At 31.8% G+C, this 25,179-nt stretch overlaps 1 protein-coding gene across 4 annotated transcripts in view; it reads left to right on the forward strand.

Moving 5' to 3' along the window:
* LOC145259940 (N-chimaerin-like) overlaps positions 1 to 24,688 on the forward strand; it is a 423,244-nt gene extending 398,556 nt beyond the window's left edge. For all 4 annotated transcript variants that reach the window (XM_080117906.1, XM_080117905.1, XM_080117907.1 and 1 more), the window contains 7 exons: positions 4,830 to 4,895; positions 10,542 to 10,626; positions 13,345 to 13,518; positions 15,044 to 15,121; positions 17,676 to 17,813; positions 20,307 to 20,418; positions 24,256 to 24,688. In XM_080117906.1, coding sequence (XP_079974032.1) covers positions 4,830 to 4,895; positions 10,542 to 10,626; positions 13,345 to 13,518; positions 15,044 to 15,121; positions 17,676 to 17,813; positions 20,307 to 20,418; positions 24,256 to 24,427 — 825 coding nt within the window. In that variant the 3' untranslated portion in view covers positions 24,428 to 24,688. The remainder of the gene's footprint in view (positions 1 to 4,829; positions 4,896 to 10,541; positions 10,627 to 13,344; positions 13,519 to 15,043; positions 15,122 to 17,675; positions 17,814 to 20,306; positions 20,419 to 24,255) is intronic.
* Positions 24,689 to 25,179: the final 491 nt, after the last annotated feature.

Genomic DNA, 25,179 nt, shown 5'->3' on the forward strand with positions numbered 1-25,179 from the left:
CTAAAATATTTGGAGATTTATAAAGTATCAGAATCAGGAATTTAGTACGGAATTGGTAATTGTATTGGAATCGGGAAAAATATTGGAATCGTCCCATCACTAATACGAACCCTTGTTATGACAAGGTGCAACGAACTAAGTATTATGGTATCCACTCGATGCACAGTTAGGGATTAGTACAGATTAGTCCCCACAGTACCAGATTTATTCTAGAAGTCTTCTCAGAAACTACTGAGCCAACCTGGCTGAATTTGTTTTGATAAGACACAAAGAACCAAGTATTATGGTATCCGTTCAATACGCAGTTAGAGATTAATAGGGATTAGCAGTTAATGCAAAAATGAGCACAAATTTAACCATGTTTGACCATCAATTTGGCAGTAATCACTCATTTGAAATCAATGGGCTATAATTTTGCTTGATTTTAACAACTTAAGAAGTCAAGTTTAACTCTAATATGTAATTTTTGCCTTTTAAACTGTTCAATCCAGATTAGGGTTTGTGTTAAAGCGCTGGTTGAGTTTGAATAAAATAAATACGTATTAGATACGTTTGAAGCCAAAACAACGCATTATTACAAAATAAACAGAAATTTATTTTGTTTGAAATTTATATTGAAATTTATAAATATATTTCGAAGTTAAACTTCATCTTCAGTATGTCTCAAAAAACATAAACCCTAACGTGAATTCCACGTGACCAACGCACCGTTCCGACATTTGAAAAGACTACCACAGAAACGACAAATAGACTTCTACTGATTCTATGCTCCAACAACAACAACATGGCAAAAAAAAAAAAAAAAAAAGAAAGATATACTGAAGATGGAGTGTATCTTCGAAATATATTTATGAATTTCAATATAAATTTCAAACAAAATAAATATCTGTTTATATTGTAATAATGTGTTGTTTTGGATTCAAACGTATCTAATACGTGTTTATTTTATTATTCAATCCAGAATTTATTTTATATTCAACAGTTCAATCACTTTTAAATGTCAAATGGTTAAGATATAATAAACAAATCTGGAAAGTGTTCAAAGACTGGCTACTTGAATGGTGCAGGGTGTATCGGATCTGCCCTATGACAGTCAACTAAAAAGATTTCACTTTTTCTTCCCTGAGCACCGACGCTTACCTGGTGATCTCATTTAGACCTACAATCTCATCAAAGGGCATTATGATATACCTTGGGGCCTATTATTCTCTCCTGTACCTGGTTTACGTGGACACTACAAGAAACCATTTCACCACCGATTTCAATTGAAACGAAGGAGGGGCCTCTCCTGAAGTTGTTGAAGAAATTACCCCCTCTTCGACAAAACCTCAATAATGTAATAATGCGTTGTTTTGGCTTCAAACGTATCTAATACGTATTTATTTTATTCAAACGCAACCTAAAATATATAAACCTTGTGGGTGTTTATTCTGTAATTTTTTTTTACTTTTAGCTAGACACAGACAACTTCTCTGTATATAATAAATTAGTATAAACATTTACTTCTGAGAAGCAAGCTATACAGAACTTTTGTGTTTCAATCCAGTTAGTGTGATGTGTTCTGTAACTCTATTAATACATTGACCACTGTAGAAGTAAATACTGAAGCTATATATTTGTATATATATATATATATATATATATATATATATATATATTAAACAAAATTACTAGAACTGTCCAATGTAAAAGCTCAATCAATGTTAACATTTAGCAAGAGAGCATATATATATATATATATATATATTAGTAAATGAGATTTTAGATTATAATGACCAAGTCTTTATTCATAGTTTTAAAATTCCTCCCCTAAAAAGTAAAATTCAATGTAACACTTGACAATTGTTTCATGCAAAAATGAACAAGCAGGAATAAGCGCATAATTATTACGATATTTTGCTCCTGCAACTCATCAGAAGATTGTTAGATCACTCATGGAGAAAAAAAATATTTCTAAATCCAAAAGTTCATAAACACTTGCAAAATATTTAAATTTTACTCACCAAGTGATAACAACAAAAAAAGACAAAAATGAATCCTTAAAATAAAGACCATCAATTTCCAAGATTTTCTGCCATCGATCTGCAAGCTTTCAAATCTGGTCAAAGTACCATTCAACTGGCTTTGAATCAAAGAACTCTTGACACGCTTTCTTGACTTCATCAAACAAGTCAAATTGACAACTCTTCAGAAAGGGTTGCATTGAGCAGAAAAGGCCGTAATCTGATGAAGCACAGTCAGAACTGTAGACTGGATGTGGAAGAACCTCCACGTTATTTAGTTTGTCTTTTGTCTTCCTGGTGGTGTGTGGCTTGGCATCGTCCTGTTGTATCAAAGCGTGCTTTCAGTTGATCAAAGCCGAGTACTTTTGCTTCAACTTTCCGTAGACCTGTTCCAGTTGCTTACAATAAAGTATGGCACTGATCACATGACCATTCGGAACCTATTCATGATTCCTTCAAAGTTCCACCTAATGCACAACATGATTTTCTTGCCGAATTAATCTTATTTTGGAACCGATGGTGTGTCTTTTTTTGGTCCTTTTTCAACCTATCACTTTTCTTGATTTGTGCTGAACCAGATAGACCCATTTCTCATCTAATGTCACAATGCGCTTCCAAAAATGTTCATCCAATGGATTGCTGAGCAATTGACAGCAAATTTCAACCCATCTTTTTGCTTGTGCTTCATGCAGATCTTGACGTAGCTTTTTATAAACAAAATCAAGTTGCTTCAAGTATCTATGAATTATCAATTTGCCAACTCCAAGCTCCTCAGCCAATTCTCAAGTGCTTGATGAAGGCACAATGTCCAACCCGGTTTGCAAGTCTCCATTATCCAACTTTAACGGCCATCCCAAACAATACTTATCTCCAAGACTCATGTCGCCAGACTCGAAACACTTGTACCACATTGAGATCGCTGAATATGCAGTTGTTTGTTCATCTTTGACAACACAAATCTCTTCCGTGTCTTTCCTGGTTGAAAGACCTCATTTTCAGCTGTAATGAATCAAAACTCACAGCTCAATTTTATTAATTGCTATCTAGAATAGAAAGATCACTATAAACACAGAAAACAATTAAAATTGCATAAAAATTCAATTTTTTGCAAATGTTTACAAACTTTTGGCGCAACTTAATAGATCATTTCTAATGTTAGTCATATTTTCATAGCTCTCTATTGGAGATACGAAATGGTCGATTGTTTATGAATTGATCTGATGGTTCTTTTAGGGAATTAGTTTCTATGGAAAATGCATAGAAATACCTTCTTGATTTGAGGATTTTTTCCGGAAGTGATGTGACCATCTTCTGATGAGCTGCATGATCCTGGTAATTATGTTTATTCCTGGTTGTTCATTTCTGGACGAAGCAATGGTCAAGAATTACACTGAGTTTTTTTTTTTTTAAATTCGACTTGTAAAAATATGAAATAAGATTTGGTCATTGGAAATTAAAATACCATTGTTATATATATTTAACAGTAAGTCTATATTTACTAATTTATATGTGAAAAATTTTTCTTAAAACAAATATATATAACTTAAATGTGACCTTTGTTTGTCTGCTTTTAATCATATATCACGTCACTTTACCATCTTGATATTCTGCATTGCTAACAACCTTCTTATACACTTAAAAATATATATATATGTGTGTGTGTGTGTGTGTGTATATATATACGCACACAATCATATATATATGATTGCTACTACGCAATATATATATATATGTGTGTGTGTGTGTAATATATATATATATATATATATATATATATATATATATATGCTGATCTTCTAATGATGTGTAACATTGATGGAACTGAGACGTTCCTCATGAAGGCAAAGTTACGATGGGCTGGTTATGTTGTACGAATGCAAGATGATAGAATTCCAAAGATTCTCGTACAGTCAGCTTGAAGATGGTCAACAGAATGTTGGTCAACCATTTCTCAGGTTTAAGGATAAGCTGAAAAGTAATCTTGCAAATATTGCTCACACTGATTTTTTAGAATACTTCCTCTGGCTGTAAGGCTTGGGGGGGGGGGTGCAAATTATACTGGAGTCAGGAGTTTTTCTGCATCTAACATTGTCAAGCTGCAAGAAACAAAAGAAAGGAATAGAGCTTCAGAGGGTGTCAGAGCAATGCACACTCTTCACCCACACTCTTGCCCAGTCTGGATTTTATCCCATGTCATTAGCGGATCTTAAATGTCACTCTAGATTCAAACACATGAACCTCATATTTCTGTAGAAATATATGATTACACCATATTTCTGTAGAAATATATGATTACACCATTTTCCATAAATTGCATAATAAAAGATAAAATAAAAGGTAATCGCAACTTCTCTTCAAATTTTCAGATTTTGTAATCATGCCCAAATACATTTTTTTTTTTTTTTTTTTTAATGGATTGATAGTTGCTATTTCTTCTGAGAAGTTAAGGGCAGAATAAATTCATTGATTGATATAATAATTAAATGAATGATTTTGCGCTACAAAACAGTTGCTGTCAAGAATTGTGAATGTCAACATAATAGAAGAAATAAATTGTAGGATGGTCAACATCATGAAATTTGGAATATAAATATTTGTCATTTGTTTTATATATATATATATATATATATATATATATATATATATATATATATATATATATATATATATATATAAATTTTTAAAGCCACGCACATCAAATTTGAATTACCACTTGACCTAACATCTAATTATCAAGGGAGGTAATCTTTGTTTTGTTTTTATTTTTTTTCAGCATTTTTATTTGTACCTAACCATTTAAAGTTATATTATTTTATGTTGTTGTAGAATTCCGAAGATCCAGATGATATACCCGCAAATGTTCAAGAATATGAAAAAGCGCATTGTTTCAAAGTAAGTGTACCAATAGCTTTTTTTTTTCCTTTTTAATTCAGATTACATTTATTAAAGTAGTAGTATTCACAGGGGAAGACAACTCGGGCTGTACTTATTTGCATAGTAGTAATCATATAATGAAATAATTCCAGAATTATCGAAAAAGCAGAATAGTAAATAAGAATTATAGATGGTATGGAGATGTATATCAGACGTGTTGATACATATTCTGTTTATAATGTGACCGTTATTGTTTTGATAATTTCAAGGCTTAGATAGAATATAAAAATCTAAACACTACTGTTTATAGTTTCGGATATGTGGCTTGAGAGTTATGTCACTGATCTAACTGATGATCAGAGAGTGAGACTTACAATCAAAGTGAGCAGATTTTTTGCCTTTTTTTTCCCTCCAGTTGGGGATGGGGAGTTGATTACATCAGTAAGGCATGAAAGTATTAAAAGAATATTGACATTCAACCAGAATAAATTGTAAGCTGTATATAAAAAAATAAATATCTTGTTTAGTATCTTCATTTTTCACTGTAATGTTGTTTGCATTTTGAAGCTAGCAAAAGAACAGAAAAAAAAAATAACTCGTAAGGGGAGATAACTCATGATAACTTTATTTTGTAGCGATTTCAATATCTTATTAATAAGCATACTAATCTAAGTTAATCAGATAAAGCTTTATTGCTTAACAATTGCCACTTGTTTAGTAAATCCGAATCAATTGAAGTAAATCCATGACTATCTCTATAATCATATAATATAGGCAATCATGCAATTGCAGTGTTTTACTAGAAGTGTTATGAATGTGTTAAAACAGATCTCCAAACTATGGCCCACAAACACCAAAATCCGGCCCACCAAAGTCTTTAATCCGCCCCACAGAGCTCTTATGGAAAATGTAAAAATATTCAGAAAAAATTTTTTAAATAGAAATGTGTGAAAATAGCATGGTAGTTTTTCTTTTTGTGTAGAAAATGATGAAAAGGAACAAGGTTTTCGAGAACCAGTTTCACTAAAAAAACAAATCTAGCAAAACAACATAAAACACGTCCAGGTCTTCTTTTTTTTTTTCTGTTTCTTTTTTTTTGCCCGTGTAACTGTGAAAAGTTAGCAATAACTTTGGAGACTCCTGTGTTAAAATAATAGATATTGCAATTAAAAACTGAGAAAATTTTTCCTGTGGGATTAATTTTATGTTTTTATATTTTACATATTCATATGTCCTGCAAAAGGGATATTCGTTTGAATTAGCTGAATGGTCTTGGCTATATTTTGTGTACTATGGCATATCGCCTTACTGAACAAGTGTTTGCAATCGAAACTGCTATTCCTTAGCGTGAGACGTTGGGGGTATCTTTTGATGTCTGAGCTAGGCAGATCCACCAATCGGTATTTATGGCTTAACAAGCCAGTCATATTCTTGTAAGGAGAAAGAAGCATGATGTACTCCTATGCGTTACATCACATACCAAATAAAATCTGCAACAATTATTGACAAAAGTTGACTGTATAGGTATTAAAAGAATATCGACATTTGACTAGAATAAATTTTAAGCCAATAATTGTTTTGTGTCTTCATTTTTTTTTTTTTTTTTTTTTTCACATTTGAGGTCAGTAAAAGAGAATGGGTTCTTGTATAGATTGGTGATTTTTTTAAACCAAAGCATTTCAGGTAAAAACATATTTTTATTTTTTATTTTTTTTACATAGTCGTCACGACTTATCAAGGCCGATAGGCCACTCAAGGATAAGGGTTAAAGAGTGTACAGTAGTCAAAAGGACAATATAGTAATCGATAGTAATGGAAGTTCGGTAAATTTGTTAACTTAAGTGGAACAGCTCATCAGAAACTTGTTCATGTTGGACTTGAAGACAACCATATTATAGACAGCTGGAAAGCAGGAAAATGGAAGACAATTCCACAGGCGTGCAGTTCTAAGAAAGAAGCTTTGATCATGGAATCTATGATTAGGTTTAGGCACAGATAAAGAGTGGGGAGAATTATTGATAGTGTTTTCAGCTAGTCGAGTGTTTCTTACATGTCAGATCGAACTTATTATAAATTCCAAAGAATTACAAAAAAAGATCCAGTAGAAGATGTGCTAGATGTATTTTTAGCAAACAATCATCCACAATTATGAAGATAAGTTAGTTTCCCATACTGAAGTGGTTGCACAACTCTTCCACATTAAAATATACAATAAAACTCAATAATTCGATACATTTTAATTTTACTTGTAATTATTTTTCTACTGGATCATTTTTCGTGATTTTAGGAATTTATACAATTTCGACCTGACATGCATGTAATAATGTTTTCACTTAATATGCATTGGTTTAAAAGATCGCCAGTGTAAACAAGCTCTTTTTTTATTGTAGTGTCCACATAGACTTAAATTTTGTTTTTTAATTTGTACTAATTGTGCCATGACAGGTAAGTATGTAATGTTTTCACCTGAAATGTGTTGGTTAAAAAGATCACCAATCTACACAGGCACTAAAGAATGAGGGGTAAAAAAAAAAAATGTTTGAATTACAAAGGGAGATAGCTAATGATTTACTTAATATTATTGTGATTTCAATATCCATTCTTATTGATAGGATACTAATCCAATTAATCAGATTAAGCTTTATTTTTAAACAATTGCCATTTGTTTTGTAAATCTCAATCAATTGAAATTAAATCCATAGTCATCCCTATGATAGGCCAGACGATTATTCAACTGATTTCTTTCACTGGAGATGATGCAAATTTACTAAAGTTATTGATAAAGCAATTAAAAATGAAGAAAAAATTTGGTTCTTGTCCAGAAATCTCCCTATATTAAACAACAAAAAGAAAGAAAATGCATCCTATTGACCAAAAGAAAAAATTAGTCCACAAATGCTAAAAAATAAATAAAATTGAGAGTGCACTTATTCTTTCTTTTAATCAATAGAATGCAGCTAATCAGTATATATATATATATATATATATATATATATATATATATATATATATATATATATATATATATATTAAGTAATGTGATTTATAATTTAAAAATTTTTAAAAAAATTTTTAAATTTAAAAATCAAATTTTAATTAAATTAAAAATCAGTTTCATAAGAAGGAACAACAACAAAGTCAATTATCTGTACGATCGTTTCGGAAATCCGTGCTTTTTATTTGTGGTATACATGAAGTCACGTAGAACAATTATACATAGTTTTTTTGGTAAGCACGGTCTCCTCATCAGCAAATTTAGGAGGATTTCTATTGAATTGAAAAGACACCAAAAATAAACCTACGTGACTTCATGTATACCACAAATAAAAAGCACGGATTTCCGAAACGATCGTACAGATAATTGACTTTGTTGTTGTTCCTTCTTATGAAACTGATTTTTAATTTAATTAAAATTTGATTTTTAAATTAAAAAATTTTTTTTTTAATTTTTAAATTATAAATCACATTACTTAATATTGAATTAGCTCTAGGACATTTAACTATCGAGCTTATTATATATCTAAATTACAACGAGCATTTCCTGTATTTTAATTAAACTAGTAATTTCACTATTACATTAAAATACACTTAGCTCTTTAGACTATTATTCTAATCTCCTTTAAATTATATATATATATATATATATATATATATATATATATATGTATATATGTATATAATGTGGGGGAGGGAGGGAGTGTGAGTGTGTGTGTGTGAGTGAGGACGCTTCTCAACCTATATACTCAACAAATTTTTGATCTACAGACTTGAAATTTGGTGTATAACTTTTTAATCGGTTTTCATCCAGAGTAAAAGGCTGTGAAGGGATCAACATTGAAAAAGTTTTTACTTGGGAATCATCAGATTTTATCTGCTTGTCAACTGTTTCACAAGGTTTGAAAACACTTTTTAACGATTGTGTCAAGCTGGTCTAATAGTTGGTTTCGATCTCAGCTCGAGTATTTTTAATTTTTGTTTTTTACTTACAAGAAGTAAACGCCTTAGAAAAAAACATAATACTTGCATGCACATGTCTCAGTTTCTTTCTGATTTTTTTTTTTTTACTCAAAGGAATTTAGCATTACGTTTAATACCGGCCAACACCAGGAACATCTTCTGGTATTTATATTTATAAAGTGATTGAATGAATCCCAAATTTTTCATACTTTCAATACAATTGCCGATTCTGTTCTAAATTCTGGATTTTGATTCTTTTAAAACTTCTAAATATTTTTCTAAAGAGTTGTTATTTTTATTGGAGGGGGGGGGGGTATCATAAATACCCACTTGATGTGTTCATATATTTTAGCAAATGTAAATAATAGATTTATGATGGGATATATTGATATTTGTTTTATTTGCACTTTTTCAATATTTTCATTTTTTAATGAAAATATCGAAAAAAGGTTATATTGTAAATATCCGTTTTGGACTGAAGATCTCTGAAAAAAATTTTTTACTTAATTTGATCAAGTATTTTTGGGGTTTTTTTTTTTACAGCGGAAAAACATGTTTTTATGACAGCATGTTGAAGATAGCTATCTTGGAAATTTTTGACCACGCCATAGGGAGATAACTCCATTTAAAGCGCCAACACTCCCCCCTCCTCTTTAATACTAGCTTTTTTTCCTAAAAATCGAACCTTTTGCTCGGTATCATAACTTGTTGTCGTTTTTTTCCCCCGCTGTAAAAAAAAAAAAAAAAAATTACTTGATGAAATTATGTGAAATTTTTTTCCCGGAAAACTTCATTCCGTAATGGATACGTACAGTATAAACTTTTTTCGGTATTTTTAGTGTCTTGATTAAAACTGTACAAGAACTCAAGAAATATTTATAATTCTATCATTAATATCGGCAATGGGAAATTTAAACAAAGAAAAACATAGAAAAGAATTGTTTTTGGCATCGAAAAAGTTATAAAAATTTTTCTGATTTTTATATCAATTCCGATACCCCAAAAAGTTCACATTTATTGACTACATATGTGCATACATGTTTCCGTTGCAATTCCTTTAAAGAACACATGTTGTAAAAAATCTGGCCTGAAGATGCTGGTTCTCTAAAGGAATTACAGCAAAAACATGTATGCACATATATAGCCAATAACGCTTGCATAAATAAACATACTATATATATATATATATATATATATATATATATACATATATATATATATATATATAGTACGTTTATTTATGCAGGCACTATAATGCTTTTCGTCTTGGGTTCAGCATATTGGGAAGTGATGTACAAATTACCATTAGCATATTGAGTATAGGTATTTGGACAGTGTTAAAACATTGTTAATTTACTGCCCACATGGCAGCAGCTGAATAGTGCAACGGTTAGAAGCTCGGCTGTTGTTTGGGCGATCGGGTTTCAATCTTGGCTTGAAGTAGTTGCTTGTCTAGCCGCACTGATGAGCTGTGAAACAGCGAAACAGTACTGTATGTGGATGACTATATATATATATATATATATATATATATATATATATATATATATTAATGGTATTCTAATCTACCATTTATGCTTATTGGTTCCCATATTGTATTTAATTCTATACTAGGTCTACTTAGGAGGTCATTGTGTCCCAGCATATGCACTGATTCTTTGAGACATATTTTTTGGCTATAATGTTTTTGTTTTTGTTAATTTTCAGGTGCAGAACTTTATTGGTCTACATTGGTGTGACTTTTGTGCCAACTTTATGTGGGGATTAATTGCTCAAGGTGTCAAGTGCCAAGGTAAGATGCACATTGACGGATGCGTTTTTTAGTTTTAACCATTTGGCTTACGAAAGATTTTAGTGGACATATGAACACACAAACACATGTTATCACTACAGCCACCTACTTTGAAAATGCTGCTGTGAAACTTGACATAGTTATATGGAATAAGTAAGAAAGAGTGGCAACCTTGGTTGTAGTGAGTGTCCCTAATGATGGAGGTCTCAACAGAGCTGAAAGAGAGAAACAGACCAAATACCAAGGTCTCATGTACGATATGAAAAGAAACTGGAATCTTAGGGAGATATCAATCATACCAGTTATCATAGGTGCTACAGGGCTTATGAAGAAGAACCTGAAGTCCTACCTTACTAATATTCCTGGTGAACCAAGTGCAAAAGAGATTCAGACAATTGCACTTAAGGGAACAGCGAGGATACTAAAAAGAACTCTCAGTTGGTTTCAATAAAAAGCAGGGCAATGTTGGTAGCTGGTTTGGCTTCCCCATGCCCAGCATTACAATCTTTAAAGAAAGAAAATAGAAAAAAATGCAGAAACACACAAAGAAACCAACGTTTAATATTTATATAGTCGATAATAGAAGATTTAGATAAATAACATTAAGTGGTTTTAATGTTAGTGGCAAATAAGGAAAGAAAAGAAAAATCCCGCGCAAAGTGACATACGACCCTGGCTGTTGGAGGAAGCCTGTCTACTATTACCAAAACCATCTTATGCCGTTTAGAATTAAATCTATATTCAAAACAAACATACAAAAAAATCTTTTAAAACCTTTGTGCTTCTACATGATTGGGACGAGATTTTGTAGTCGATAAATGGAGTTTTCAAATAAAAAAACAATGGTTTCAACTGATTTTTTTTTTTTGTCAATTCTAATAAGTTACAATGGTAGTTTCCAAATTATGCAGTCAAAATTACCTGAATATTACTGAATTATTAATTATTAAACAAAACAACTTTAATAGTGTTAGCAGGTGAGAAATTGCCATCATCTTTGTTTAATTCAAATAGAAAATTACCTTCCCATTCCCTGTGTTTTATGATCGTTTTCATCAAATTGTATTTTTTATTTTCTTTAATAAAAAATTTTCCACCTTATCAATTTTTGTAATTTTTGGATATAGCCATCTTAAAAATATGAGAAATACGTAGATACCATTGTTTTCATGTAAAATTCAGTTTTACGATTTCTGAAAATCCCATCCCAAATTTGTAGAAGCGCCAAAACTTTTAATGTACATACCTGTTACAGAATGAAGATGTCATATTCCAAAAATCATGTAAATTGTTCAAATAGTTTTTTCTTAACTAAATAAATCAAATTTTATGACAACGTGAGGCATTGTTCAATAAATAAGGGGAGACAATTCTATTCGAACTATCAGGATCAAAATCAACCTTGTGCTTTATACAATTTCTTATTTAAATCATTAAAAATCGTAAAAATATGATTTTCTATATAAAATAAATACTACTTAATCAATTTACGTGATTTTTTAAATACGACATCTTCGTTCCAGGAAGGGTACATATATCAGAGATTTTTCTGTAATTTAGTTTTTATTTAAATAGGTTTAATTCTAAATCAAAATCATTTAAATTCCTGATAAAGTCCTGTAACATATATCGGATTTTCAAATTCAGACCCAAATAGCATTTCAACTGACAACTGAAAATTGCTTCTGACTAGCAAATTTTCATTTGTTATTGCTTTGCCATGTTACTCACAATGTAATAACTTCTTTTGCCACAATTTTTTAAAAATTTAATTAGTCTGACCCAAACGATTTCCAATATGAAACATTTTTAAATAAACACCTAAAAATAAGAAAGGGGAAGAGGAGTAATTCATTTTTATTTTTATTTTTTTATTTTATTTTATTTTTTTTGAAGAATATAAAGAGTTATCTACCTTAAGTTTAAAAAATGTGAAAACAAATAAAAAATTATAAACTTAAAATGATTTCATTGCATTCCGGACATCATTGGGTAGGTATAGCTAGTTTGATAATAAAAAAAAAATTAAATTTAAGTATATGAGTTGATTAGACTGTATTATTTGGACTGTTTTTCCATGAGAGGTGTGGTTCTTAGTATGACCTTAAAACATTCGATGGTGAAGTCCCATTTGGGGTTTGTGGAGAATGTGGATTTGGAATTGCCCCTTTAGTTGCTATTGCTTCCAGGTCCACTTTCACCCAGAGCATCTGATGCTAATAGATCAGGCTGTCTGAAGATACTAATTTCCTGAATAAAAATGCACCAAACACTGATGTTATTGTTTTTGTTCCTTTCTCAATCTGCAAAGTAAAAAACAAAAATAACAATTTTCTAAAAAAACAATCAAAATAAACACTGTGAAGAAATATTTGAAGTTATAAAGAACTCGAAGCATAAAAACTTTTTTAAAAAATTACTAGATTCAGCATTAAATAACCTGAAAAGAGTTAATATGCTGTAAAACCAAACAAGCAAACCAAACATCATGAATAAATATCTGAAGATATAAAGATTTGTAGTATAAAATCTTTTTCCAAAATTACTGGAATCAAGATTAAATAACTTTAAGATGCTATCATCAAATGAAAGACGTGTTTGAAATGTATGCCCATATCTCACATAGCACATTGAGTCCAGTTACTTTTTAGATATTTTTATGCTTATTTAAATTTTGGGATCTTTATTTATTTTTTTTTAATTTTGTTTTTTTGTCAGATTGTGGTTTTGAAGCCCATAAAAAGTGTTCTGAAAGAGTTCCAAATGACTGCATGCCGGACATGAAGTATGTTAAACGACTCTTTGGTGCAGATCTGACAACTGTGGTGAAAGCCCAAAATACCCCCATTCCAGTGGTTGTGGAGAAGTGCATCAAAGAAATTGAACACAGAGGTAAGCCACACGGAATATCTTTCTTCCTTTTTTTAACTCTTGTTTAAAAGTCAAACCTATTCTGATATTATGTAAACTCACTCTCTACTTCTCCTACTTCAGCAAGTCAACAGTTTCCAAATTCCACACTGTGTGGTCCTATCCAAATCATTTGTTTACAAATTTACTTTGACGTGTCAACCTTCCTGAAATTTAGGACATATATATAGCTTGAAGAAGCTTTGAATATTTTTTTTTTTTTTTAATACTAAAATGAAATATTAAAAAAAAAAAAAAATGCAGTTTAAATTCATAAGGATACTAACTAAATTTAGCATGTCATAAACTTAGCACTTGCATAATCTTTTTTTTCTAACTATTGGAAAATTGCTTCTGTTGTACAAGTTTTCCAGAATTCTGGCAAAAGAATTGACACACTAAATTATCACACCATTAGCCTCCTCTCTCGCTTCGCCAAAATCTTTGAGTTCTTAATCATGCACTAGTTCACCACCTTGTAGATAATAAACTTCTTTCAGAATGACAGTATGGATTCTACTGCAGATATTTTAACTGTAATATTTAAACATATATACTATGCACTGGATAAGGCAGGGGAGGCTAAATCAGTAGCCCTAGACATATCTAAGACCTTTGACAGGGTTTGGCACGATGGTCTTCTAATGAAAATTAAATCATATAGTATTACTGGACACATACTTAAGTCAAATCCTTCTTAGATAAGAGGAGAATCCAGGTTGTCTTTGATGGTCATACATTTAAACAACATGATATTAATGCGGGTATGCTACGAATCAATCCTTGGACCTGATATGCATAAACGACCTTCCTGATAAGATTGTTTCTGAGATGGGTATAGTTGTTGATGACATTATGCTCTATAACAGATAAAAGGAAAACAAATGAGTACATATCTAAGGAAATGGCTAAAAGTCTAGAGGAAGACCTCCAGTCTGTAGTCGAATGGGGCCGAAATTAGATAACGTTCAATGCCGCTAAGACTAAGCTTATTTCTTTTAATAGTAACAGGAAACCTTTTCAACCACTTATTATTGCCATACTTGAAAGTACTTCCTTCAAGCTCCTAGGCTTAACATTTACAAACATCCCAAATATGACAACAGTATTCCGTATATGGTCTGATAGTAGATTTGTAGAGATAGAGAATAGTCTCAAGTGTAAGAAAGTATTTAAATCGATAAACACAAGATTTTTTTTACATCGGTTTAAAAATCAATAATCTCTTTCACAAAAAAAAAAAAAAAATGGCAGCAACTCTAGACCAACAATACATGATAAATTATTTTAAATCAAACCTACTCTGGGAGAATGGAAACCTGCCCGCAGAAGATATGGCACTCTGTCCAGCTTAACTTTAAAATATTTTATATTTGAACTTAAATAAATTTGAATTTTTGTTTTGTTTATAACATTTTGAACATTTTTTTTCTTGCTTGAATGTATTATATATTTTTTAAAAGTCAGGACAATTCATTTTTTTATAAAACTTTATTTCTTGTGTCAGGTGTCGAATTTGAAGGAATGTATCGAGTGGCAGGTTTCCATGACGATATTGAAATGGTACGAATGGCATTTGACAGAGGTAAGTAAATCTTTCTTTTTAATATTTTTTTTTTTGCGTTTTTTTTTTTTTTTATATATACGACTCCATCTGAAAAAACTTTTATTCTAATCATCAGATTATTATTATTATTAAATGAATATTTCCCAAACAATTTATTTTGTACTAAAATCATTTCACTCTAAATGATTTACATGACTGAAATAGGAATTAAGTATGGCAATACTTGTAAGTAAATAGAATTTATCAACATTATTTTCATTTCCATTTATTTTAAACACTAAGATCCATCTTGTCTTCCTTCTATTTCTCAGAAAGCAGTTATCTCTCCTTTATAAATATCCCTGCCTCTATCCTTGTTTTTTTTTCTTTGTTAAAAAAAATTGTTTAAAATTTGTTTTGATCACAAAAATGTTAAAAATGTGCTGCATTCGGTTTTAATATTGAATATGAGAAAAGTAGGCCCCAAAACGATGTATATTCTCTCCTGATGACCCGACATTATCTGGAGACTGGAGTGGATTCAAAAGAAGCAAGCAACTGATAAACTTTTATTATATACAACTCTAAAGGAAGAAGTAGGCTCCAAAGTGGTGCATATTCTCTACTGATTACCAGACATTATTTGAAGATCAGGATGAAATACCTCACAAGTTAAAACAGCTAATAAACTTGATTATATACATGTCTGCAAGGTAAGCTATTTCTTCCAAATGACAATATCTTCTGTTGGTTGCTCGCTTCATCCATCTAAAGTTTCTACTACTGTTTCGATAGCAAATATCATTCTGTCATTGTGGTAAAACTAATCTATAAAAATGACTAAAATTATCTTTGGACAGACATACAACATCTCAACTTATATAATATACTCAAGCTAAATTGGCCCACCTTATTAACAAAATTATGTAGGAGCAAATAACGCTATTAACGTTATTTCAAGTTTGAAATATGTATGTCAGTTATTTCTTAGTTTACTGGAATAAAATTCAAGGTTTGCTATATATTTCCAAGCCAGATATAGCTAGAGTTATCCAACTTTTACATAATTTTTAGTCTGTTGGACTTCATAGATTCCTCATAGAACTTGTTTACCATCTTCAAAAGTTTTTATTAATGTTTTTTGAAAACGTCTTTGTAATGCTTTATGGATTAAATGTCAAAATTTCAATTTATGCCAAAGGAATTTTTTTTAAATATAAATGTTAAATTCATGAAAATGTGTTTTACAAGTTTTATATAAAAGAGAATAGAAAGTGGACTTGGAGTTTACTTTCGGCAACCTTGTAACTCTCACTTTATCTTGTCCTTTAGTTCTCACAGTTCATGAGCAATGTTTTTCTGACAAAGAAAGAAGAATTGCTGTTCTCTGGGTTGGAATCTATCTCACACCTGGTTTTTGACCTTCAAGTAGTAGTTTTTTTTTTTTAGTTAGTTTCTTTCATCAAGTGGCTTCATGCCTTGTCTGGACCTACTTCCATTAAAAAAAAATAAATAAATAAAATACCCCCCCCCCAATCAAAATCCCAAAAGGTACTTGTAAATGGTATTATTTTGGTTAAAGACTGGTTAAAAAATTAAGAGACTCAGGTTCAACCATTTAAAAGAAAACTTTTCTGTAAAGAACAAACTAAAGAAAAATGTCAACGATCCTTTTCAAAACACAAACGGGTCCTTATGAGTTTGACATGATGCACATAAAGAAGGTTGGAGGTTACATCATCCAAAACATTGTGGGGCTACAGTTAGGGTTAGCCATGACCAGGTAGAAGTCATAAATAATTTGCAGTAGTATTTTTAGTATTGTACACACTGAGGTGACTGCAATGACCCATGACATAACGGATGAGGTACTAAGTAAAATTCAGTTTAAAGTGACCTACTTCTGAAGGTTGAAAAATCACAAGTTTAACAAGATAGACCTGAAGGGGGTCAGTGATTACATTGGCTGAAACGTTATGAAAATAACATCCAAGATTAGAACAGTAGCCTGAATAAATAAAAATCTGGAGGTTGGATATTGACAGGCGACTCCGGAAAAAAAGAATATTCGATGGGTTGCACACATACAAATGGATTCCATGTGAGTAATGCGAGACTTTCCACCATTGTCTATTGGAATCCATAATTTGACCCAGAAGTATGTGAGTGGATATCGGTCAAAGGATTGAAACAATAGACAATGGGAAATATTAAACATTTCAATAGGAAGGGAATGTTTATATAAATAAATCAACACAAAGAGAAAGCAGGCAATCAGTCAGAGAGAAGCGAGGCTGTCACATTTATTCACTGCTCAACATCCGACCCAACTACACACACACCTCACACGCTTTCAGAAATGTCAAAACACCAGTAATAACTGATTTATCGGTGTGAAATAAAAACAGTATATTTTTTTATAGATCAACTGTGTTGTTTTACTCGCTGTCAATGTGTATATATCTTGTAGCAGTCACAAAAGTAGATGTTAACAATTATATAGATTGGACAATCGCATTTTGAACAACAGTGAATACATAACATTTATTTCTCTCATTCAAACATTATTTTTCTTTTTCCATTTTCTATACAGATGGTGAAAATACAGACCTCAGCGAAGAAAAATGGGAAGACATTAACATCTTGACGAGCGTCTTGAAACTTTATTTCCGATTACTGCCCATTCCACTTGTTTCCTTTGAATCGTATCCAAAATTACTCGAGGCTGTCCGTAAGTTTTTCAACATTGAACACAATTCTTATTTCCAAATTTTCACAAACTCTTTTCCAGTACACAAGCATAGACTTCTATGGCTAAGCAAGTCTGCTCTATTACAGATATCTTAATCATCATCTCTGAACGCATATACCATGCACTGGATAAGCGGGAGGAAACTAGGGCTGTAGCCCTTGATATATTCAAAGCTTTTGACGAGGTCTGGTATGAAGGCATTCTCATGAAAATAAAATTATACAACATTACTGGACGAATACTTAACATAATCAGATTGTTTCTAAACAAGAAAATTCATGTTGTCAATGGCCAAATGTCTAAACAACATGATATAAATGCAGGTGTGCCCCAGGGCTCAGTCCTTGGGCTTTTATTATTACTGATATTCAGAAACGACCTTATTGATAAAATTAGATAGATACATTTGCTGATGACACCATGTTCTATAATAGACATGATGCAAAGATGATGCACATATATCTAAGACAATAACAAACCTTAAAGAATGACTTAAAATCAGTAGTGGAATAGTGCCATAAATGAATGGTAATGTTTAATGCTACTAAGATTAAGCTTCTTTCCTTTAACAATTACAAAAAAACCCCTCTCAACCACTCATTGCCATGGCAAATAACACCCTATCTGAGAGTTCATCTTTCAAATTCGGCTTAACGTTCACAGGCAAAAGGAATTGGAACAAATACATAAAAGACATTGCCAAAGCTGATGCCAAGAAGGTGAGCTCCCTCTGCTGTGCTAGAAAATTACTTGCATCAAAGAATATCCTATATCTTTACAAAGCCACAATTCGCCCATACTTTGTATTGTTGCTATATTTGGTCTGGTGCATCTACCACTAGTCTCTCCATCTTAGACAGAGTCCAAAAAAGAGTCTCAAGTCTAATAGGTCCCGCACTATCAGCCAAGCTTCAATCTCTGTCCCATCATTAGAACGCTGCATCCCTGTACCTATTTTACGAGTGCTTTAGTGCAATGTGCTCTGATGAATTTATAGCACTTGTACTTCCTCAGTAACACCCAACTAACCCAACAAGCAGCAAAATCCCACTCCTTCACTGTTGAGGTCCCTAAAACCTTCTACTCCAATAGTTTCTTTCTATTCCCTCCTCATTTCCTGCTTCTCTGACTGTACTGACATGCAGAAGTTTGAATGTAATGTAAACAGACATCTCGATGCTTAACTCTCCATGTTAGACATGATCCCAAATAGTAACCCCCTTATGTCCAAGTGGCAATATGCCTTGTTTGAGTTGAAAAAGAGTGTATGTATATATATATATATATATATATATATATATATATATATATATATATATAGCAGAACTGGTAAATAGTAAAAACTTGAAGATGCTCAATACTATTGCAGAGCAAATATATATATTTTTTAATATTTTATTACCGTTTTATCTGTTTAGTTACACATGTTTCTGCTACCGAATCATATCAATGATCCAGTAACTTCGTCAGACTTGGACAGAAGTAGTTATTATGATTTGAAAAGACGATATTAGAAGAAGACGATAAAAAAAAGGGGGAGTGGGGTCTCAATTTAGATCTGACAGCATTTAATTTTTAAGATTTAATAATTAAAGTGGACAAGAAAAAAGAAAGAAAAAAAGTGGTGAGGTTGAATTTAAAAAAAAAAAAAAAAACTTTAACCAGACATGACACGGATTTCTAGTATATGAAGAGGGAGAGTGGGAAAGGGGTAGTTAACTGCTTAATAAAGAAAGGGAAATATAGATGAAACAGATGGGTAGTTATCACGATTTAGTCGTTCAGTTGTTGTGATTATATAGGCGTCAATAAGTTTGAACACAAATGTTATCATGAGTCAATAAGAGGAAAATGTTATTATGACTGTACATCCGCCAGTTGAAGTAAAAGTTTGTTAGACTGACAGGGTTTGCATTATTATTATGAAGCAAGTCCATGTTTAGAGATGTTGTCATATTAAGAAGTTAATTTAACATGTCAATGTCAATAGCCAGAGGCTAAAGGCAGGTTCCAGTGTATGCCAATAAGTATTTTATGCAAGTTCCATTCACTGGCTCACTGCAATTTATATAGGATTTAAGAACAGGTACATGGCTCCCACAGAGACTTTCTGATTGGTTAAAGTTCAATATAAGCAACCAATTAAAATTGAGCATTTAACCCTAATATTAATCAAGCATTTAAGTCAATAAAATATTGAATGATTTAGAGCTCACTTCTCTCCATTTTTTTTTTGTTACTATTGCTACACTCTCCACCCATCTCTCTCCCTCCCCTATCCCTGTCTCTCTCTTTCTATCCATTTTTCCTGTCTTCGCCCTCTGTTTCCTTTTCTCTTTTCTCAGATATTTTTAGCCCTCTTTAATTATCCCTATCATAGAAATATCAGTGGATCGTTTTATGTTCCCTCAAAAAAAAAAAAAAGATGCTCAGCTCGCATTATGAAAATTCATGTTTTTTTTTTCTTTTCAGAAAAGCCAGGCTTAAAAGAAAAAGAAAAATTGGCGTTAATCAAAGAAGCTCTTCATTTGCTGCAGCCAGCACACTATCAAACCTTGAAATACCTGATGGCCCACTTAGGCAGGTGAGTAGGAAAATTTACCCTCAACCCTGGAAGAAAAGGTTGAACTGAGAATGTAGCATTTTTTTAAGTCATTTAAAAACTCAATTTCTCCCAGAACAAAAGTTGTTTACTCTTTGTTTTCATATTTAAAAGTTAATCAAAGTTTCAATCCATAAGAGTCACATGAGCGAATTGAAATTATCTTAAAAAATGTAAACTGTAAAATTTTCAATAATCAGACATTAACTGATTAAACTTTTTCGTTGAGATTTTTTTTTTTAACTCTTATGATAGATCAACCATTATCTGTTAGCATGCTGACTGACATTTTATGAGGAGGAAAGGAAACGATATGCTTTTAACAGACATGTTAGAGGCAGGTATGATCTTATCTGGTTAAATGTATATTTGCCAAACAAAATCACACATGGAAACTACACATAATGTTTCATCATATACTAGCCTGGGTGCCCGGGTGTTTAGAGGTGTGTGTTGAGCAAAAAAAAAAAAAAAAAATTCTAGTAGAAAGGCAGGCTTGAACCCGTACCGCGAAGGAACAAAAAACGTGAAAAAAAAAAAAGAGCATGACGTCTTTGCCATTGCATCCATCACCAAACCGGAAGTGGTGAAGGTTTAAATTAAGAGGAGAATGACTTTCGAAAATATCGGTGGAAAAAAGTCCTCCTTGCAGAAAAGTGCCCAGCTGAGGGCAAAGGAATGAATGTTTTCAGCCAATTTTTCAATATTTTTCGTCCGAAGGGTCAGACACGCAAATTCATTCTTAGCTTGAATTGGTTTAATTTTAAGTCTTTCTTATATATTTGTCAATAGTACAAACAGTAGGAAACTTGTCTGGAGCAAAAAAAAAAAATGTTTTTTACATTTATATTTTACACTTATAAAGGCCCAGAGGCCACTCGAGGATAAGGGTTAAAGAGTGTACAGTATCAGAATCATAGTAATCGTTAGTAGTGGAGATTCGGTAAATTTGCTAAATTAAGTGGAACGGCTCATCAAGAACTTGTTTACATTGGACTTGAAGACGGCTATATTCTAGTCAGCTGGAAAGTAGGCAAACAGAAGACAAGGTGTTAAGTTCTAAGAAAGAAACTTTGTTCATGGAATCTACATTTAGGTTTAGGCACAGATAAAGAGTGGGGGAAATTATTGATAGTGTTTTCAGCTAGATGAGTGTTTCTCGTGACAGTTTGGCGAGGTGGGGGGGGGCAATAGATTGGAGCTCAGATGAGCATTTGCCATGAAAATAATGATAAAGTGGTTTTGATTCTAGTTGATGGCACCCAAATCATGTTTTTTTTTTTTTTTTAATCTTTTGAAATCAGTATTATGTATTAGGAATTGGCTCTGTAATAATAAATACAACATTTGCATGAATTAAAATGTATTTTAAAGTCAGCACCTCCCCGTATGGGTAATATGAAAATGATTTGTGCAAAGACAATAATTTAAATTCAAGGATTGAAACTTTGTTCCATTCTTAAATATGAAAACCTAAAGAATAGACACTTATTTTTTGGCCTGAGTAAATAGATTTTATCAAAACTGTAATTGAAACATGTCTTTATGTGTAGGCACATAAATAAAATGTTGGTTATAGTAAGCTAACGTACTTCCTAATTTTCTGCTGAATACTACTGGAAGTGGTGACAAGGCAAATCAGTTCCTTCACTTTTATTATTCTTCAGTATTTCTATTGTGAAGTGATTTATTGAAATAAAATGTAAGAAAATGACATTGTTTAAAAATATACAATAAAAATTTTAAAAATTATGCAGATGAAAATAACAATTAGTCCTTATTTGCAATTTTAATAACAAAATTTTAAAAATTAAGTTTTTATATGTTTATTAAATTATAAAAATATTTTTTTTTAATTTATATCATGAATATATGTTTATGAAAGTATAAAAATAAAATTATTGAAACCAAAATAACAAAATTTCAAACATCATATAAAAAAAGGTATCTAATACATGACCTTGCCAACCATCGCAATTCTATTAAACGTATTTGAAGTTTCGTCTCATTAGTTTTTGTGATTCACAATTCTGTGGCTGGCATTGCTTCATAAACTAAATAGTTCATTACTTTAAAAAAAATTTTAATCTGTTTTCAATGATTCTTTAAAAAAAAACAAAATAAAACTAATTTCAATAATTCTTTTAAAAAAAAGAGTGCAGCAAATGTTTTCAATAATTCTTTAAAAGAAAAATAATTTCAATAATTCTTAATTAAAATAAGACTTAAAAAATTTTTTAATGATTATTGAATAAAAAGGGACAACCGGAAAAATGTAATAAAAAAGAGTACAAGCACAGGGAGTGATGTAGGCATGAGAGAAAAAAGCAAAGGAACTGATTCGACTTATCACCGCTTCTGGTAGCAGACATACTGGAAGTCAGGAAGTACATTAGCTGACTATTACCAAAATTTTTGTTGCATATAAATATCTTCAGCAGATTGTCTAGATGCGGCACATTATATCACCTAAGGGGCCATAGATCAAGCATGTCAAACATGCGGCCCATCGTAGACATACTTGCGGCCTGTAAAAATGACCTTCCTTTCTCTCATAACTCATTGACATGAAGTTTGGTACGTTTTGGCTTAGTAGAAGTGGAAGGATTGTTAATCAAGGTGTGACAGTTGCCTGGGATAAAAAAATTGGACATACAAATTAATATATTTAGAGTTAGTTTTCAAACAGTTTCAGGAGTAACAGTTAATTTGATAGTATATACCTGATGGCATGAATAGTGACCCTGTTCCTTCTGAAGTATATGAATTAGATCTGCTGTCTATTCACCGTGATGTGACAGTTGCATCTGTTGCTTACAGATTATTTCATGATTCTTGTCCCACCACAATGCTTAAATACCACCCTGTGCTGTAGCTGAACAGAATAAAACATATGACAATATACATTCACATGACACCCTCTGCATAATCACACCAGTATTTGTTCAGAGATGTATAGGTGATCTCCTTTTGCATTGTGTTCTGTAGTCCTGAACGTGCTGCCTAAGAATTGTGTGAACAAACATGTATCACCGCTTCATTTTTGGAGTTCTGTATTGGTTAACTATCATGGTTTTCCTAAGTTTTATGCATTTCCTAATTAGTTTAGTAGCCTCTGTCTACTGCCAATGGCTTTATGACCATGGCTTAATAAAGGAAAAACAGAAAAAATACAATAATTGACTCATTTTGTACATATCAGTTGGGCTCTGGGTGTGTGTGTGACACCATAATGGAAAACAACCTTCAAAATGCTAACATCCACATCTTAGTCTTCTGTTCAACAGTTGATATCAAACTCATCTAGATCTGCTCTAAGCTACAACCGATCTTTTACTGTCTCCTAACTGGAAACTGTACTCGGCTGTTGCAAACTCAAAATTGTCTGTAAGCTGTCCCTAACTGTTGTAAACTGTCATCAAATTCACTGCTACTCCTGAAACTGTTTGGAAACTAACTTTAAATATATCGATCTGTTTGTCCAATCTTTTATCCAAGGCAACTGTCACACCGTGATTAACAATCCTATTTCAGCCACCTTTTGTGTGTCTTGGTGAATAACTTTCTCTCCATTGTTTTTTTACTGATCTCACTTCCTTTAACCTTAGTTCGACTTATCAATTTATTTCCTTTTTTTCTTATAATTATAACTCTTCTTTGCTTTCGAACAGTTTGGGGAAGGGAGGGGGGGTCAATAATAGCACAAAATTGGACATTTTCTACTTTTATATTAATTTTTTTTTGCATTTTTTAATATATTAAAAAAAATGAAAAGATTCAACATCTTAAAAAATTCCAACCATTTTTTTTCTCTTTCAGAGTTGTTGAACAACAGAGCAAGAACATGATGAGTTCCGAGAATCTTGCCATTGTCTTTGCACCAACCCTGATGAGATCCCCAGATGCGACTGCAAGTTTGATGGCAGTCAAGCTGGAGCAGACCGTCACAGAGCTAATAGTGTCACACCAGAAAGATTTATTCTCTCGGTGAAAAAAAGTCTCATTCAAAAGTGGCAAGCGGACATCTTTGGGGCGCAACTCTTGTAAGTTTGGCCCCTTAATAATTGCTACAATTCTGAAATCAAAAGAACAATCAACGCCAATGACCACTTCCCCAAAACAAAAAAAAACATGACACACAAAATGGACAATATGTGGGTCAACAGCATTCAATAAATAAACTATTAAAAGAAAAAAACTGACCACAGCACAAGATTTGATTGTAGACTGTATAAATATTTCTTCATTTTCACCTTTTTTGTTTTTCATTTAATCAACACTCCCCACCCTAACTCCCATGGCCCCACCCTAACCTTGCTTGCTCTTTTTCTTCCTCTTTTTCTTTTTCTGCTCCCTCTTTTTCTTTTTCTCCCTTCTTTTATTCCTTTCTTTCTCTTTTTCCTTTTTCTTTTCATTCCTTTCCTTTCTTTCTCTTTTCCTTTTTTCTTTTTCTTCTTTTTTTTTTTTGCTTTTTTATTTTTTCCTTTGTTTTTTTTTCTTCTTCCTTTCTTTTCCCACTTTTTTCTGGTTTTCATTGTTGTTTTCTTTCCTTTTTTTCTTTCTCCTCTTTCCATCTCTTTTTATTTTCTTCTTCCCATCTCTCTTCTTCTTCCTCTTCCAGTCTCTTTTTCATTTTCATTTTCCCATCTTCTTTTTTTATTCCTCCCTCTCTTTTTTTTTTCTTCTCCCTCTCTCACTACTCGTTATGTTAATCTCCAATCTTTCTCGAAATTTCTGTTCTTC

This window comes from Euprymna scolopes, chromosome 35 (assembly GCF_053919585.1).
Source record: "Euprymna scolopes isolate OS-2025 chromosome 35, ASM5391958v1, whole genome shotgun sequence".
Classification (NCBI taxonomy): Eukaryota; Metazoa; Mollusca; class Cephalopoda; order Sepiida; family Sepiolidae; genus Euprymna; species Euprymna scolopes.